Source organism: Aquila chrysaetos, chromosome 4, assembly GCF_900496995.4.
Source record: "Aquila chrysaetos chrysaetos chromosome 4, bAquChr1.4, whole genome shotgun sequence".
In the NCBI taxonomy this organism is placed as follows: Eukaryota; Metazoa; Chordata; class Aves; order Accipitriformes; family Accipitridae; genus Aquila; species Aquila chrysaetos.
In genome coordinates this window covers 5,028,005-5,047,849 of record NC_044007.1, presented here as the reverse complement: position 1 = coordinate 5,047,849, position 19,845 = coordinate 5,028,005, and the positions used below count along the sequence as shown (strand labels likewise).

The following is a 19,845-nucleotide window of genomic DNA, read 5'->3' as shown; positions in this document are numbered from 1 at the left end:
AAGCTACAGCTTCTACATGGACATATTTTTTGTGTTACACAAAATAGATAATATATTCAATAGTAATTTCAGATTGAGAAAATATTAGACAAAAAAATAAAGTAGATTTCTGCAAAACCAGTATTTTCTGCCACCAGAACTTTTCAAAAGGAAATATACATAAGTTGCGGCAAACCAAGTATTTGATATCCCATAGGATCTCCCTTTCCCTGCTTTATTTAATGCAGAAAATTAACAATCAGTCAAGAGATTGTGCTTCAAGGGCATTTGCAGTTATGAGGCAGAGAACATCACAGAGGTTTGGCTGGTGTTGATACATTCTGAAAACTAAAGTAACCAGGATTCTTTAAATGAATTAAGCAACAGCCTGAGAAATTACCAACTCCACAGGCAATCCAGATTGTACTGTAAATCAGTGCTATGTTCATGTTTTTCAACTAGTGCATCAAAGTACCTATGAATATCACCATTTAGGCAGAAATACCAGTTACAATCCTATGACTCTAAAAGCCTCTTTTGCTAACAAAATAGTGGAATTTGGCATAAAAAGAAAATTAAAAGAAAACCAAGGAAATAGGAAAAGAAAAAACCTATGGTTTTCATCCTTAAGGCAATCTCCCATGCAAAAGTGCCAAGGGAAAATTTTCAAATACAGAGCCCAGGTTACAAACCTGTTGAAGGTCAATGCCACTCCGCAGAACTAAGACGACTCTCAAGTGACCTGTCTGAGCTCACAACATGCATCTGACACAAACCACTCGTTTTACTGATGAGGACCAGGGCAATCATAGCGAAAGCCAGTTGTACAAGTAAGTGCTACCAAATCCTCGAATCCTCTGAAGAACAGAGGCCAGATAAGCATGATTTCAGAGACAGATTATTATGGTTAAAGTTCAACATGTTTACAACAAAAAACTTTATACCATTACCAGTTTTAATCTTCTCATCTACAAACAAAGTGCTTACAAGTTTTAACATATGAGTTGAGGATGGTCCACAAGCTTGAAAAAAATCCAAGCATTTAAAAGAGGACACAAATACTAGTTTGGGGTCATTTTAGTTTTAATATTTAACACAGACAATAGTGATGGATAATTGTTCCTTAAAATTGGTCCTCTCTAGGTCATCAAATTAATTAAAGTAAGGAGTATAAAGTTAAATTTGCTTTAAAAGCAAAAGCTTTCAAAACTATTTTCTGATGAACTGGGGACTTTTTCTAAAACTTGTAACTGGCATACAAGTGTTGGGGATAGAACATCCCACGTTCCAAAGCCTCTGAACAAGCCTTATTAAGAACCTCCGACAGAAGTCACATTACTATGACTCTTCAAAATTAAATTAATTCAATATTTCATTGTTGGAACATCATTCTATATGCAAAATTAAGAGAATTGTTCTTCCCCATTACACAGAGTAACAACATTTTCTTTACCTAAAAAGTTAGTAATGCAAACATCTAGATCATGATAAGGAATATACCACAAAGTGTATTACAATTCCATATGAAATTATTTTAGAGAAATTACTTTAAAAACACACATTGTCAGGCAAAGGGAAAATTTAAGTAGCAGCCACCTGTCATACAACACAACTAGGACTCCAAATTACAGGGAAAAGTGCGTACTCAGGTTTCATATTTCCTATCACTGAACAGTGATAGTTAAAATAAAATAGATTAATTTTACATTTATCTTCAGCTAAGTAAAATATCTAAATGAAAATAAAATTCCTAGCAAATTCTCCTGTATCACATATTGTCAGTAAATGAAAACATTATCATTCTCCTGCTGCTAAAAATTACAAGCCAGGACATCCTATAAAAAGATCATCAATAGATTTTGACACTACTCACCCCACTGGAGAGGAGCCAACTGTAGATGCTCCAGGACCAGTTGATTAAGAACGCCTTCCACACTTGCTTCCCCTTCACGCTTCAAGGAAGGGTAAATTGGAATTAAGGAAAATTTTGTTTCAGAGAGAAGAAAAGCATGTAATACATACAACTTTTATTATTGCAAATCAAAACTGCAAGCTAGAGATTCATTAAAGGTTATTGTTACATATTTGGTTTATTAACCCATGAATTGGCTAACAATAATAATTCGAGCAGTTGATATCATCAGAATATAAAAATTTAATTCCACTGAGGAGTGTTAAATATGAAGATGCAAAAGTGAAATGTACCTGAACCATTGTAAAACACAAGGGGGAAAAAGTCTGGAAGCTGTAAAAATGCAGAACTATGTGGTGGAGTATCAGAATTCAAAATGACAAATTCAGAGCAATCTGAAAACAAAAAGGATAAAATTTAATAGGGCAATAGAAAACAGAACAAAAGTGGGCTAAGATAGCTTTGAATACCGGCTCAGTGCTAGTTCTGTGAAGGTACAGGGATGTTAGACAATGCAGTGACAGTGTCGTTGTCGAGGGCAATAATCATACCGGAATCCCACAGGCACATAACCTGCAAGCTTCCCTTTCTACTCACTCCTGTATGAGTTCACTAACAAGCTCAGACTGAAACGAGAAAAAATTAGGAAATTGTTCTTACTCTAAGAACAGTGAAGCACTGAAATAAACTGTTCAGAAAAGCAGAGTCTCTACTTTTAAAGGGCTTCAAAACAGGTTATACAAGTGCTAAAATAAAAGCATAGGCAATATCCAGTGCAACACAAAGATAGTATTATCTGTTTAAACAAATTAATAATAATTTCATGTGATGCATCAATCAAGATAGCAGGTATTTGTAACAGGAAGACCACTGGTCTTCTTTTTTCTAATTCCCTGACTTCAGAAAGGCACTGAATACAAAGCGCTTGGAAGCACATGCAAATGTCAGCACCATCTTGTATTTGGCCAAAGCTGCATTCAGTGGCTTTGGTGCAATTTTGTACAAGCAGCCCCCATCTCGGCTAGGCTGAGAGGAAGAAGTGGAGGTGGAGCAAGCACGGCTCCTTCACAGATGCACATACAGCACGTGAGCTTCTGTGTACTTACACTGGAACTCCTCTGGCAAAACTTCTATCGTCTTTACAGCTTGGCTTGTGCTTTCCCACACAGAAACAAATTCACGAGAGAGGCAGGATCCTCTCTGAGACTTGAAAACACTCCTTTTCCAACTTCATAATCTTCAAATGAAACAACCATAGGTGAAGTGGTGTTGCACGATAATTAAGGCTAAGCTCCTAGCAAGACCGATCAAGGTTTCAACCAGCAACTCCAAAAGTACTGGAACCATGTTCTTTGAAAATAGATTTTTTTAAAAAGAAGAATATCTGAGCTTTTCTAAACAGCTCCTAAATTTGATCAGTCCTTTTTCTGCAAAACTCTGGAAAGAGAGGCACATCATCTGACTGATAAAGTATGTTCTCATCTGTGTCATTTAAAAGAAAATTAACAAGCACTGCAGATAACTAATTTCTACCACAGGACATAATTTTACAAGCTCTCCATGAGATTTAAAAGTCTTGAAACCTCAGACCAAAATGAGATCTAACAATTAGTGATTGAGACTCAAAAGCTCAATGAGATGACGCAAGAGGAAAATCAATACATTGTATAGCATTCTTGCAATTTTTAAAAATTTTTTTTCATTATGTCCTGAAAAATGTCTTAAATAGCGCTTTTTTTTTCCTAAAAGGACTACAAATGAAGAATATATAAACCCCAAAGAGTCTGAAAAGCTGTAAACACCATTAAAGAAAGCACCTATTTGGAAAATTAAAGGCAGCAGAATATCACCTCCAAAAAGCATTTCTGCTGAAAAATAAGACCCAGGACACCAGCACAACAGAATAATTTCCATAAACCAAACTATAAGATAGAGAATACATAATTTGGATTACTTCATAGCAACAGCAGATAAATAATTCTGTTATCACATCTTTAATGTAAGGAATATAAGTGAGAGAAAACACTAATAAAGAGGCAGTATTTAAAAGAATTTTTAGAACAGAGTGGCTGCCATTAACTGTAACGTTAAACTAACTTAACTGTAATTTACTTACAACTGACTCACAGTGGTGCCTGGAATATTACAAATTTTTACTGCTTACAGCTCCGTGGAAAGCTTAATGTCTCAGATACTATTATAAAATGACTATAAAATAGGTGATTCTCCTTACTCTATCATTGGTAAATATTATCAAAGCAGATGCATGTATTCACATGGATCTACAGAGGGATCTGGACAGGCTGGATCGATGGGCCGAGGCCAACTGTATGAGGTTCAACAAGGCCAAGTGCCGGGTCCTGCACTTGGGTCACAACAACCCCATGCAGCGCTACAGGCTTGGGGAAGAGTGGCTGGAAAGCTGCCTGGCAGAGAAAGACCTGGGGGTGTTGGTTGACAGCCGGCTGAATATGAGCCAGCAGTGTGCCCAGGTGGCCAAGAAGGCCAACGGCATCCTGGCCTGTATCAGAAATAGTGTGGCCAGCAGGAGCAGGGAGGTGATTGTTCCCCCGTACTCGGCACTGGTGAGGCCGCACCTCGAGTCCTGTGTTCAGTTTTGGTCCCCTCACTACAGGAAAGACATTGAGGTGCTGGAGCGTGTCCAGAGAAGGGCAACCGAGTTGGTGAGCGGCCTGGAGCACAAGTCTTATGAGGAGCGGCTGAGGGAACTGGGGTTGTTTAGCCTGGAGAAAAGGAGGCTGAGGGGAGACCTGATTGCTCTCTGCAACTACCTGAAAGGGGGTTGTAGCGAGGTGGGTGTCAGTCTCTTCTCTGAAGTAACAAGCAACAACAAGAGGAAATGGCCTCAAGTTGCAGCAGGGGAGGTTTAGACTGGATATTAGGAAAAATTTCTTCACCGTAAGGGTTGTCAAGCACTGGAACACACTTCCTAGGGAAGCTGTTGAGTCACCATCTCTGGACCTATTTAAAAGATGTGTAGATGTGGTGCTTAGGGCCATGGTTTAGTGGTGGACTCGGCAGTGCTAGGTTAAGAGTTGGACCTGATGATCTTAAAGGTCTTCTCCAACCTAAACCATTCTATGATTCTATGATTCACAAGGAAAACACATTTTTAAATTTCAAATTCAACACAGCTACAGATTCTGAAACCAACTGTTTCTTAGATTGGGTGCAAAAAGTATGCATACCTATACCTCAACTCATAAAAAAATGACATACCTACACTTCTTAAATCCTGTGTCCAGTTTTGCTTCCCTAGTTCAGGATGCTGAAATACGGGATAAAATTCCCTGGAAGGTTACCAAGATGATTAGAGAGCTGGAGCACATAACATATTAAAAGAAGTTGAGAGAACAGGGTTTGTTTGGTCTTAAGAAGAGAAGGAAGCCTAAGGAGAAATGTTATTGCTGTCTATTATAGTGGGAGGGTATAGAGAAGATAGAGCCAGACTTTTCTTGGAGGAGCACAGTAATACAAAGAGGGGCAATGGACACAAGTTGCAGGACAAGGTGTTATAACAGTCCTGAAGAGGTTCCTTACAACCTAAATTATTCTATAATCAATGCAACCTTGCTGTCTTCAGATTACTCCACAGGAAGACCTGGCAGTGCCAGTGGCATTTAGTGCAGTATTCAGGCTGCCCCATAGGTATGGCAAAATAGACTCAGACATCATGTAAAGACCCAACTTGTACATACTGATTCAGAAAAAAATGCTTTACCTTGCCAAAAAAAACCCCAAATACATAGTTTTTTAACGAGTACCCAAAATCTTGCCACAATGTTCACTAAGCATCTAGTCCAGCTTAAGCTCTACTGCCAGACTCAAAGACAAAAGTCGTTGAAGTTCACAGAGAAACAGTATAGTTGGTATAGTCTAACCATTCCTAATAGCATGGAATTTTGCATCATTGATCTTTGTCTCCTGACTATCTATCAGGCAATTATATAAAATTACTCATTATAGTGCAAATACAAACTGAACATTGTAGCAAACTCATCACCTTGGAGACAAAAAGCAACCAAAATATGCAGTAATAAAATGTCAGAGCAAAAAAAGAGAGAAAAGTTTAACTCAAGAGTTTGCCTATTTTCAAAGACAAGCCTTTAGAAGTCAATGAAAGCAAAGCAGTTGGGAGAGGAGTTGCCAATGTACCCTTTCAGATAAAAGACAAAAGTGTAAGATCCTGAATTTAAAATTCATTGAAAAAATTGCCCAGATAAATGGAAGTACAGACTGCCAAAGTTAAGTTTGACCCTGTAGAATCTATCTACTTAACCAAACCTCCCAACATTTTGCTGAAATCTCACTGTGATTACAAACCTGCTCTTCCATAGGAGTCAGATTGTTAAATGCTTTTGTTGACCCAGGCCTCATTTCCAACAGTCAAATCTCTGTTATTAACAACACACGCATCAGCCAGGACTGAAGCAGTTGACTTCCATTTTCCAGGGCAACTGTTCACATTTGGCAGTTCAAGACATTTTCATTTGCACAATCAAATGAGTTTCAATGGGAGCCTCAGAGCCAATGAACACACAACCACCAGATGCTGTTTAAAAAAAATATAAAACCCAAAACCTAATTTTTCACAGTCGACACCTTTATTTCACGTTTCTTTAGCAACAGATTGTATATGATATAAACTGTTTCATACCAAAACCTGAATGACAGTCAAATGAACTAGTTATTTCCCCAAAGAAAACTTTGGTCTTTTATACTATCTTGATTGTCTAATGTGTAGCTGGGTACCCACAATTGTAACACAGCATGTTATCTAAACTCTACTGCTAAAAAAGACAATAGATTTTAAAAAAATGGTTTCTATCCTAAAGTTACTCATGTTTTTTCTCTCTGCTCTGCAGCATTCCATATCTGGCAACCTTCTAAAAAGATTTTCAGTAACATATTTCTCAGTTCCTTTGCACATAAATATGGGTGGAAGCGTGCACACAATCATACACAAATTAGCAAATGTTCATCAATAAAAATTATACTAATAAAAAACAAATTTAAATTATTAATGATCACAGTTTACTTGTAGCAGTAGCCTTAGTCATATTTTAAGCTTTCTGCTTGATTATTATTGTGGCACTTTATTATTAAAACTAATTACATGCAGTTATTGAGGTTCTTCAATAGTAAGTTACTTCTGCAAACAATTGTTGATGCTAAGAAGCTGCATGGGAATGTAAAGCTCCATCCAACTAAAGTAAAGGAAACCTTTACTGATGTACAAAAGTTCCACAACATGCAATATTCTCATAACTGAAGATTCACAATTATGGTCAAGATGAAGTCATGAAAAGCTGAATAGACAAACAGAAAAGTAAATTTCAGTAACAGTTACTGGTATGCTGTCAGGCCCAGACAACATATCAGATGAGATGACTCAAGGTTCTGTCCAATACATAATAATTTCAAAATTCGGACTGGCTACTTAGATGATGAAATACAAAAACATTCATAAAATGTATGTATTTGGAAAAGATGTCAGTGTTCACAAAACTAATAAATGAGTGGAAATTATGAAGATCACTTTAGATGAAATTCAATGAAGAAAACTTCTGAGTATCACCCTGGAAGGAATCAACAAATCTATAAATGGAAGTTAGGAATAATTATTCAGTCAGTTATGCTGGACCACATGCAAAAAAGTCATTCAGACATGGGACATCTGCAAAAGAGGTCCAGAATAGTTATCAGAGCAAGCATCATATCTGAAGCTTGGAAGGTATAGCTTTTATTCTATGAGAAACCTTACATGAAGTATTGCTTCCAGCTTTGGATCCCACATATAGAGAAAAATATAGCTATACCACAGAATAATACCAGCAATATGACTGAAAGAAAATGCGCTTTGAAAAAAAGTTCGCAATTAGGTTTAAATATAGAAAAGAAAAAACTGAGGAAGGAACACACAGAATACAATTTCAAAAATGTAAAAAAACATTGCAAATAGGACAGGCTTCATATCAATCACAGAAATTAATGCTGAACTAAAAAATGTCTAACTATTAGAAAAGTTAAAAATGGAACATGGTATTTAAGGTGGCACTGGAAGCCTCATTTTTTAAAGGCTGTTAGAGCCAGGTTTGCAGTATTTTCAAGAAAATGACTAAAAATGTTACAGTTCTTATTTCACTGGAATAGTAATTCTTTCACAGTACATTAGAAAATTTCTCTGGCTGTAATCATACCTGGGGAGAGCAGGAGACAGGGAGAGGAAAAGGAGTTTATAATCACAGAAGCATAAAATGGTTTGGGTTGGAAGGGACCTTAAAGATCATCTAGCTCCAACCCCCCTGCCATGGGCAGGGACACCTTCCACTAGACCAGGTTGCTCAAAGCCCCATCCAACCTGACCTTGAACACTTCCAGGGATGGGGCATCCACAACCTCTCTGGACAACCTGTTCCAGTGTCTCATCACCCTCACAGTGAAGAGCTTCTTCCTTACATCTAGTCTAAATCTACCCTCTTTCAGTTAAAGCCATTTAAAGCTATAGTGATAGTCACTACATGCCCTTGTAAAAAGTCCCTCTCCAGCTTGCTTGTAGGCCCCCTTTAGGTACTGGAAGGCTGCTAGAAGGTTGTCCTGGAGCCTTCTCTTCTCCAGGCCAAACAACCCCAACTCTCTCAGCCTGTCTTCACAGGAGAAGTGCTCCAGCCCTCTGATCATCATGAGTTTAGTTTTTAGCAGCCATTCCCTCACCCAGCCCACTGCATGGCTGAACAAATCACAGAATAATTTATATTGAAAGGCAATTCTGGAGTCACTGTCCAAGCCTGTGCTTAAAGCATGGAAAATATTGAAATTGCATCAGGCCTCATCCAGAATTTTTCAGTATCTTTAAAGACATCAATTTTACAGCACTTTCGGACAACCTGTTCCACTATCTGAGCACCCTCCTTGTGAAAACAATTTTTTCTAGTACCTAAGTGGAATTTACCTGGCTGCAACTTGCTACAGTCACCTTGTGATATGCCTTGCTTGAAGAGTCAGATGTACCTTGTTGACTGCTGCAACTCTTGGGCTTTGAGAAGGTTGCCCCTGGAGGTCCATTAGCTCTCCTGGACCGCTCTGCTCCTGAGGGCAGCCTCCTGTGCAATCCTGCCTAGCAGTTCCCCAAAGTCTCCTCTCCTAAAGTCCAGAGTCATTATCCTGCTACTTGCCTTCCTCACTTGCCTTGGGATATTAAACTCCATCATCTCAGGATGACTGTAGCCAAGGTTGCCATTAAACCTCACCCCTCTAACTGGATCTTCATTATTTTCAAGTAGCAGATCCCACACAGCACATGCCAAATCAAGCCATCCAGCACCTGTACACAAAAAGTGTCCTTAAAGTACTCCAGAAATCTCCTAATCCACATTTGGAAGAGCTCCTTCAGTTGTTAAAGGAAGAGTCCATCCAGCTTCACTTCTTGATTGAATGGTCTGTAACAAATACACGCTGCATCACCCTGTTGGACGACTGTTCTTGACCCAAAAGCTTCCAATTGGCCATCACTCATTTCCTAACAATTCCCTGTGCACTTCATCATCTCTGCCCAACCTTCCTAAAAAACCCATCCCCACCTGTCCGTGCACCCTGTTCACGCAAACTACCCACTATGTCTCTGAAATCCCAGTGACACCAGAGCTCTGCAACTGCACACTGACCTCTAATTCCTCCTCCACATGCTTTTGCAAGGTCAGGTGCAAGCATCTGACATGGGCTCTTGATCACACCTCAGGGCAGATTCGGTGATCCTAACCCATCACTTCCTCCTGCCCATGCTTCCCCCTTCTTGCACTGCTCTACAGGCTTTGGGGTCCATCCTGCAAGGTACCAAGTCTAAAGCTAGACTCACTAAACTAGCAAGTCTGCTGGCAAAGATGTTCTTACCTCAGTTCATCAGGAGGGTGACAAGAGGCACCCAGAGCTAGAGGACAGGGAAAGACAGTTCATTAAGCAGCAGCAAGAGCTACAACAAACTGAAGCATAAGTAACTTCTTGATGCCACCCCTAGCTGAACCTTTCTGTGCTTCCTATGAAAAAATCTCTTCCGCCATCTGAACATCGATAAATCTTTGTTTATTCTTCTAAAAATGAGGATCACCCACATGTGACCAAATTCTCTGAAATAATTCTGAACATATTTGAATTTCTGAAGTCAAAATGTAGATGCCACAAATCAATGGAATACTCTGAAGACTAATAATCTACGGTGGGTCTAACACAGAGTGTGTAAAGAGCACAGAGAGAAGTTTAACCTGCCCTTCATCTTCCACATGGGGAACATGACACTTCCTAACTCAAGATGTTGAAGAATTCAAGCACAAAGTATCAGTAAAAAGATGAACATCTTAGAGCACTCAGCAAGAGACACAGCACCCTAGAAACTTCAAAGTACACTTAGGACAGATGCCTTGATCCCCGAGTCAAAATACACAGAAGGTCCCTGAAAAAAATACAAATTTCTTTTTAAAATATTTAGAAAATATGAAAAGAAGTATAATTTGAAAACATTAGCCACGTTAATATTACATGTGCTCCGTCTGTTCAATCCTGTGTTAAAACAAACCCCAGTTGTTAAGCTGATACCAGATGCCGTCTAACAGATGCTAAAAAACAAGACAGCATGTTCTTAATTTAAATTATCTCAATACAACTATAATCTCAAAGATACACTAAATTACATTACTTCAGAATTTTTCTTAATTGAAATAGCATGGCAGTAAGCTTTCTCATAAAATGGTCTATTTTCCTAATAACTTTCATTCTATCAAAAATGTACAAAGGTTGAATTGAATAATACGCTGTGTTGTCTTTACTTTCTGCCTTCAGCCCTCCAAAATTATATGAAAATCGATCAAGTTTTACAATGCTTTCACAAATGAAGCACTGAAAATCTCATCACTTGAAACCCTGAATATTTCAATGGATAAAGCCATGGAAAATGGACTTTCCATACTGGAAAATAATTTTGGTGCTCCTCAAGACATACAGATACAGCCTGAAATCCTCATCCTTTGTGAACTATTTTTGGCCCTCACATGAGTTGCATATAACTAACTTTTCACTGCAGTCAATGTAATCCACACACTTAAAATTTGAAGCCTTTGTTTATGTGATGGTTTCATATGGTATCAACCAACACAGTAAGAATTTAAGGAATTGCAAGCTAAATAATATAGCCCTTCCCTTGTAAACAACATAAGATTACTTATAACAAAATTGTCTGAACGGTGTTCCTTAAAACATACATTCCTCTTCTCAGGCATATACTTAGCAGAGAAAGGTTAGCTGGAGAGTTCAAAGTCATTCAGAGATGGCAGATACCAAAGAGATCACCTGGTCTTACCATTCAAAATGGTCTTACCATTTTTGCAAAAATGCCTTCCCTAGTAAGAAACAGAAGCAACTATATCCTTTTGTATTTTTGCAAATACTTTTTATCTCTTGGCTGCATTTAGGTTGGCTTCTGAAGGAAAACAAGTCCTATGCAGTTAAGACATCCATCCATTTCTCCATGTGTCTGCCCATCAGTATGTCTGAAATAAACCCTGCTGGTCAGTGTCAAAGTACTCTGGTGGGAAGACAGACGTCTCAGAAATGAAGTTTCTCAAACTTAGCAGAAGTGAGAGGAGAAATTTTTTTTTTACTGGTTCACATCTAAATGTTGCTGTAAGAAATAAAAGGATGAGAAAGACTGACTCTACTTGGAATGAAATCTGGAAAACAATATACACGTTTCTTGAAGAAGTTTTAAGCACGTGCAATCTGTTGCCTTTCATTAAAATGGTTGTAGTTCTAGGAACACAGAGAACATGCATAACAAATCTTAAAAACACAGAAACTAATGCTTGCACTGCATTTAACACACAGAATTCATGCATTGTTCTATTGGTTTTCTAAGGTACTGACTTACATGTCAGCCACAATAGTTTTGGTATCAAAGTTGGGTTTAAATACAGAACACAGAGTGGATGTAAACAGTGTTGCTCAGCAACAGAAATGAATGAGGATGTATTTTTACACCCTGACAAAATTATTACAACTACGCATTCAATTCCAGTGTAAGAATTCAACTATGCTATGAAAGAATATAAATATCTTTCCATAACACAGAAATTTTCTAAGTGAGTTCTGGTTAAATATTGACACTTTTGCATAAACGGAACTCTTTCTGAAACGTTGCTTAGGGAGCCTGGATGGAACCAGGCACTAGGAATCTCACTTATGTCTGAAGTCTTGCCTTTGACAAATCCTGTGCAGCTAATTTAATAATTAGCAATGAAAAATCATTTCAGATCACTAGATAAAAGTACAAATAAAAGCACAAAAAGATAAACCACAATTTGATTGTCACTCTTCCCTCATTTCCTGCCACCCACTATCACGCAAATTTGAGGATGATCTGAGTGAAAAATATAAATCTCCTGCAAGATGCTGAGTACCAACAGACGGCTTGGGGGGCTGTTGGCTGCACAGAATGTTTCCCTGATGAAAATCAGGAAAAAGTGTATTTTTGACAAGCCAAGCACAAGATTTTTTATGGAAATCATGAAATTTACAATGACACCATTGGTTTATTTTAATTCTAAATTGAATGTAATTTCTTTTAATAATCAAAAGGCAGTACTTCACTGCATTTAGAATGAGTATGGGAATTTTATGTTTAGAATGACTAAGTCATCACACAAGTCCTTTCTAAGCCTTAAAAAGGCTACCCAAGATTAGATATATTACTAAATCTGTATAGAGGACTTGGAAATAAATTATTCTAATATGTTCTCAAATTTAATTAAATATATGAAAACACTCTAAATCCAGCTTCATGTATTTCTTCATGATTCATTTACTCAGTGTGGGGGAGAACAGAAAAATTCGACCCTATAAAACTACTAATCATCAATCCTAACTATACTTTCTCAGTTCCCTAAAAGTTGGGAAAAACACACAGGGTTTGTGGCAGGCTCAATGACTCAGAAAAAGCCATTATAGTAAGACCCAAGCATCATCTAAATAATATACAGCACAATTAACCTTAAACAGTCTATAATTATGATAAGCTTCATAGTTCTAATTACTTTTCTTTTCAGTAACACTGCTATAAAGTGAGTTGAATTATAAAATAAAATGTGTCACAGGGTATCTATTTATATATTTTTAAAGCAAGTATTTATGAAAGGATATAATTTTCCAGCAAATATCCAGCTTGCTGTTAATCTCCAGACCTTTTGCTTGTTGCCTTTCTTCTTCCAGCTGCTTTACATTCGCAAACTGTGTCCCATCAGTAGGGGATTCTGGGAAGCTCTCAAAATTGAACTTGTCAACTTGGATAGCCATACTGTAGCAAAGGGAAAAAAAAGAGAAAAAAACCCAGGATTTTTACTATAACAACTTTAAAGATATTACTTCTGCAGAAAATGCAGACCACTGTGAAACCAAGCACTACAATATGAGTATATTTGTCTCAGTGGCATCTACTCTGTATACTAATGATATATAAGCCATATGATTTATGCTACTGAAAACAAAAGTCTAAGCCTACTGAAGATGTTAAGATTTTTTACAAATCATCAATCAACATCTTAATGCCTTTGTGAGTGGTACACAAGACATCTGTTTTGCAGTTGCAACCAGTTGACCTTACTGTGGTTCTGCAGAGGTTCATCTACCTTCATTCTTGGTTTGTAAAAGCTCCTGGTGTGCTTAAGACTTGCTGAAAAAAGGCAACAAGACTGGGCCAAATGCTGATGAACATACTATTTAAAGTAGTTTATTAATCCCAACCTATACACAAGTGAAGCAAAATATTATATACAAAAGCGTCTTCTGATGTGAACAATAACACACAGAAAGCCATGTGCACTGCCTTGGTTTTACAAGCCAACTTTCTAAATTTTCCTTTAAAAATTTCCTTACAAACCTTAGGAAGGAAAGACAAAATAACCACAGTACTAGGGCCTAAATGTGGTCCTTGTTTTTTTCTTTAAGAAGATCTTCCATCTTGCTTAATATATCTTCATGAATTACAGGAAATATTAGTTCAATATCATAGTATAATTCATTGGTAGTAAATGGTTAAATAATTGCTTTATTAAATGTACAGTAAGGCATAAAAGCAAATTAAATATATTACACTATAATGCATACTAAATACTTATATGTTAAACTAGAATCACTAATCTAATATGAAAGGGAATTCAGACCAGCTTACATCACATGAAATGTGGTTATAGCAGATCTAATATACTGTGCTGCCAAAACAGCTTTAATTTCCTGAATCGTCTGAAATAGAAAAATAATTAGGGAAGAACTAAAATATATTGCTCTTGAGATGACTTTGCATGTAAGGAAAACAGAAGACCAAGCAACAGCTTTGAAAACCATTCATGATGAAACGCAACTACAATCTAAGAAGGGATATAGGAAGGGCATTTCACAGAAACACCAGATTACTATTATTCCTTTATCTATTTCTACATATAAAGAGGGAAACATATTCTATAAATGTTGCCAAAAGGAAAACAGCAGTAACAAAAGTCAAGAAAAAAGGGCTTTGAAATCCCCCCAGACCAGAAGAGATTTTCTATAATTAGCATTAATTTAAGAGAATCTTGACCCTAAAAGAAACTGGGAGAAAATACACGGCAATTATAAAGACAAGGAATAATCTAGAGCTTGTGAAGTTTATTGTGGAAAGATGAATTCGAATAGGCCCATCATGCTTCACCCTGAGCAAAACCTGACATCTCAGGGGAAGCTGTTAATGTTCCACGACTACCTTCATCATTAAAAAGTACAAATACAGCACTGAGACAAAGGTGGCAGAATTATTGTTTCTATAAGCTACCTCTTCTGCAGACTGTATCTTTGCTGATCTTCACATTTAAAAATTTAAAAAAAGCAGAGGAATTAATCTGTTCCTCTCTAAGGGGTGTTTTTGTTTTGGCTATTTTTTCCTACAGCAAGAGATCATTAAGAGTTCTTCATTTGCATGCAAAGACCATCAAGTGCTGGGCATATAAAAAAAGCTAAAATGAGCAACAAAAGTGTATCACAGTAACTGCAGGAATCAAACCAGAAATAAAGAATGTAATGAAAAACACCTAGATACAATCTGTAGCATGGATTTAAAAAGAAATATTAGGCCTGAAACTATGACTAACAACATCAATTCTTACTGGCATTGAAGTATGATTTGATTCTGCAAATGCAGGTTGAGTTTCCTGGATTTTGCATAGGCAATGCATGTGAAAGACAGAGACGCAACTGGAACATTAAGAAATTATTTTTGCCTTTGTTTCCGAGATCACTTCATCACTCTGTGGTACCTGAGTAGATGTAAACCCGGTACTTGATTTCTATTATATACACAGTACTGCTTAAATTTTCATATAAATAGTCACAGTTAGATACCTGTAGCCATATTTTGACAACAAACTATCTTAGTTTCTGACCAGTCAAACATATTTAGAGTCTGTCTCCCAACAGACCTGGAAAACAACTCTCATCTAATTATTGTGCCACACTTTTCTAAGTGAAATATATTAGAAAAACATTCCTGCCTAACAATATTTCATATGTAACTGAGGGCATTCAGATTGCATTCTTCTGTTAATGGATCATTACTGGCAATATGGTAATTTTTTTTCTGGAAATTAAATATGCATGTAAGCACTTTTTCCCCAACAGCCTACAATAAATCCACATCAGCTTCAGGAATACAGCCGAGATTACTCTTAACAATGGTTCATTGTACAGGTCTGTTTGAAATAACTTTTATTAAGCTCTGAGGTATGGAAAACTTTAGTAAATAGGGCTCCTAGTACTCAGAACCTCTACTAATTTTTCAAATTTTTTAACCATGTTTTTATTTATACTGTGTATGCTGTATTCAGCACAGTGACACCTCATGTCACATGAGAAGATACAGCACTCCAACAACATACTTGCCAGCTAGAAAGTGAAGAGGTCTGAGTAAAAGAGAATTACGGAGAGAAAAATATCACACAAAATAATATTATGAATACAGCTATAAGCAGAATATAGGAAAGCAACAAACAGAGATAAAATTAAATTTTTCAAGACTATAGTTACACTCAAAGTAAAGCATGACAAAATTAAATCCTAGCTCTTTTTCTTAAACATAGATGCCTTTCATCACCAGTATTCTGCTTCCTCTTGTGCTAAAAATATTCATATCGAGTTTTGTCTCTGCATTTTTTATCAATAATGTTGCTTCAGTATTTATTCCTCAGCCTATGGAATGAGTAGTAAATTGGAAGGCTTTACACAAAAATCAAAACAAAAAATAAATACCGAAACCTAAATCAGTCACTCATCCTTAAAAACGTACCCCTACACAAACACAGTTTCTTCGCTTCACTTTTAATATGAAGATTTCTCCCATCTCAAAAGATGCATTTCACCAGTGAGGTGTTCATAAATGGATGAACAATTCCTGAAGCCGGTTGACTGAAGGAGAAAATGGATAAGCTGGACATTGAGTGACAATCACCAATCAAAAAAAAGATTTTTGAGTTTTTAACTGATTTGTAGAGAACACACGGGCTTTACCCTCAAAGAAGCAGAAGGCAGTGAAAGGCAACCTCTTGACCATCGCCCAAGTTTGCCACTGTGCTGTGCATCAAAATAATGAAACCGAAATGTATTTTAGCTGTAAAAGTCTTTCTCCACTTAAATTACTGTAGTAATCTACAGTTACTTTACAACCTATGTTTCCTGTCAAGAGTTCTCTGCACCTCTTTTCTCCTCAAATTTGTTCTTGTTTGTTGTGATATACAAGAATCTATAGAATCTATATAGAAAACAGTAAAAAAAGACAATGCAGATTGAAACAGGCATTCAATTTATTACAAACGGCTAGGATAATGATGGCTCATGTCGTGCAAGAGTAACTGTATACACGGTACCTTGCCCTTCACAGTAGTTACATATCAGGGAAAACATAAAAGATCTTAAACCACAGAAGTTTAAACATATACTTGCTTCAGGAAAAGGGACTAGAATTTCATTTTAACCTTCTTTGCCTCATGGGTAGCTATCCAAATTTCCTATAAGGAGACTTTTCAATAAATCATGAGATATTTGTATAAAAACACTGCATTATGCAAAAATATTTAATAGCCAATCCTGCAAATGCAAAACAGGTTTTGTTTCTCTCTGGCTAACCTTGCTTGTGCAGGAGGAGGGATAAAGTAACAACAGTTTTCATGAATAATGAAACAGTCGTGTTTTGAAACTACTGGGTTTTGTCATGAAATGAGCCCAAGCCGTTGTGACAGCTACTCAGACAACCAAGCATTGTCACAGGGATGCAAATTATTCAAATACAAATTAAGTGAATGAAGAGGGAAAGGTCAGCTCATTGGCAATGCTGATGATATGTCTGCACCGTATCATCTCTCGTCACCTGTCAGGATGACTTGCAGGAAAAAAAAATGACAAACCTTCTCATGGTGCAGCAGACGTTTCAATGACAGTTATCTAAAGTCCTATTAAAGTAACAGTCCAGAATTATTAAAGACATCAGATAGTTCATTTCACCACTTCTCATAAAATGAGTTTCAACTTTATTGGAAATAGTACTCCGTCCTGACAACAAAATGCACAACAGAAAGGACTTTGTATCAAGAAAAAAAACTTCCTGTAAATGGCATCACGACTACTCCTGAGCCAGTGCCTTGCACATCCCTCTCTACTAAAGCAGTGTCAGTTAAAATTAAGCAACACCAACAGTTTCACAGAAGTGGCAAGCAGCAGATAAAATTCATAGGTGAAAAATTCAGTAAGGGAGTATTGCCTGTAGTGCTATAAACTCTTGCCCTTGTTCCTGGCAGGAGAGCGGGCACATCCCAGGCATACCCTATTCCCCAGTGATGTATCTTGGCTCTTTTGATGTCCTCATCTCTTACAAGAGAATGAATCTATAAAGCGAAATTAAATATGTCACACTCTCCGAATAAAACAGGGTTAAAAGCAGGCATGGTATTAAAAGAAAAGCAGCAATCTGGTTAACATAACTAGATTTCATCTTTCATTAAGTAAATAAAATACTGCTGCTTAAGCTGGAAGAATAAAATCTAGAGATAGCCCTTATTCAATTATCTTTAGGAAGAAACGATATAACAGGAACCCAAAACCTCTTCCTCATGGCTAACTACCTATTTAAATGCTATCATCCACAGATGAGTTTGCAAGCTGTTTCCATAATGAAGCCGAAAGGAGTCAGTTGGAGACTTTATTCAATACTATGCTTCTTGTTCATCCTCCTTTCTTATATAAAATAGACAGTAGGGACACAGAGCCAGACCATATTACTACTACTTATGCAAAATGCTTATTTATATGAATAATCCCTGTATAGTCAATGACACTAAGTTTCAGGAAAAGCTAGAAGTGAGGATGATACTCTTGTTCTCACTTTCATGAGGAAAAAAAATATGCATAAAGACAAGCTTACGTTAAAAAAGGAAACCTCACCTGATTCTGCCATTGTGCAATCTCAGTAATAAAATTTTTATAACATCATGTTTCCGGTACACATAATTCCACCCTAAATACAAGTTCTGCAGCTGATATAAAAAACAGTCATGACACCCCAGTATATAATAATTTATAGGCAAAGAGGGACCTCAAGAATCAAGTCTCTTATGAGATGAGTACATATGTATCACGAGATGAAAATGAGAAAGTAAGGTAATGCAAATTAACATATACCTTGCGTTTACTTCTAATTATTTCACTGTTTTAGAAGTGCAATCTATATTTCGTTCACTACTATAAAATGCAACTGTAAAAATAAGTAGCTTAAGCGACCCATAAGTAATGATCTCTCCTCCTGGCCTAAAACTGACTTCATAAAGAAAAAGGATTGCTTTAATATCTGAACTATGCAGAGCAAAAGATAAATTTTTCCATTAGTCTTGGAAAGGTCAATTAAATTAAAAAATTTGCATTTAGCACTTAATTATTTATTTAAAATAATTGAAGAGGAGATAAAAGTCAAACTATAGTGCTGAAGTCTGTAAAATTCAACAGCTTATACTTATCTGATCCACAACATTTCAGATGATAAAAAGTTAAACTAGGAAAGAACAGTTCCACTGTATATAATGTAATATTTGAAAATTGAACAGTGTTAAGAGATAGTTAGCTACATAAATCTTCTCTTTAAATGAGATTATACTATGCATGCTGAGAATCTAGCTTTTTAATTCCTAACTCCAAATCTGAAAGCCATAAACTGGAAATGAAGAGACATAACAATTAACTCCAACTTGCATCTTTTTTCACTTGCCCATTTAAATAATTTGGACTTCTGTGGCAATCACCATGCAGCAAAACTGTTAGCTACTTAATGAAATAAGAAATTTAAAATAATAATAATAATGGTAATAGCCTACTCTATAAATATACCAATTCCTATAGAGGGCTTAAGAGACTAATAATCAATAGTCATTCACTCCATTGGGAAACGTAGAAAAGCGTAAACATGATAATACTTGAAGATGGAGCTGAATATCCTCCCTTTATTTATCACATCTGAACTAGGAAAGGATTGTAATCCTGTCATTATCCAAAATAATACCATGCTGTACCTCCTACCTCTCTCTCAGTGGAATATTAATAATCAGAGAAATAAATTTCAAAAGATATATGTTCATATTCAGTTACTCATTTGTACAATTCAGTATAGCCTTTATATAGCAGGAAGTTCAAAAGAAAACATATGTAAATTAAAAACATGGAATTTTGTGCCAGATATAACGAACAAGACTAAAAAAATTCATTCTACAGTCATGCCTAGTTATCATTCCAACTCTCTCAATCTTCTCAGGAAAAGACTGAGAAGATTGCCCACCCCAAAATATAAAGAGAAGAAATAGAGTGGAATAAGACAAGCATCTCTGTTA

General features: G+C 36.6%; 1 protein-coding gene across 4 annotated transcripts in view; it reads right to left on the bottom strand.

Moving 5' to 3' along the window:
• The window catches only part of TRAPPC9 (trafficking protein particle complex subunit 9), a 519,558-nt gene that overhangs the window by 255,348 nt on the left and 244,365 nt on the right, over positions 1-19,845 (bottom strand). For all 4 annotated transcript variants that reach the window (XM_030011866.2, XM_030011869.2, XM_030011867.2 and 1 more), the window contains 2 exons: positions 13,097-13,250; positions 1,853-1,943 (listed from right to left, as the gene is read on the bottom strand). In XM_030011866.2, the coding sequence (XP_029867726.1) occupies positions 1,853-1,943; positions 13,097-13,250 (245 nt within the window). The remainder of the gene's footprint in view (positions 1-1,852; positions 1,944-13,096; positions 13,251-19,845) is intronic.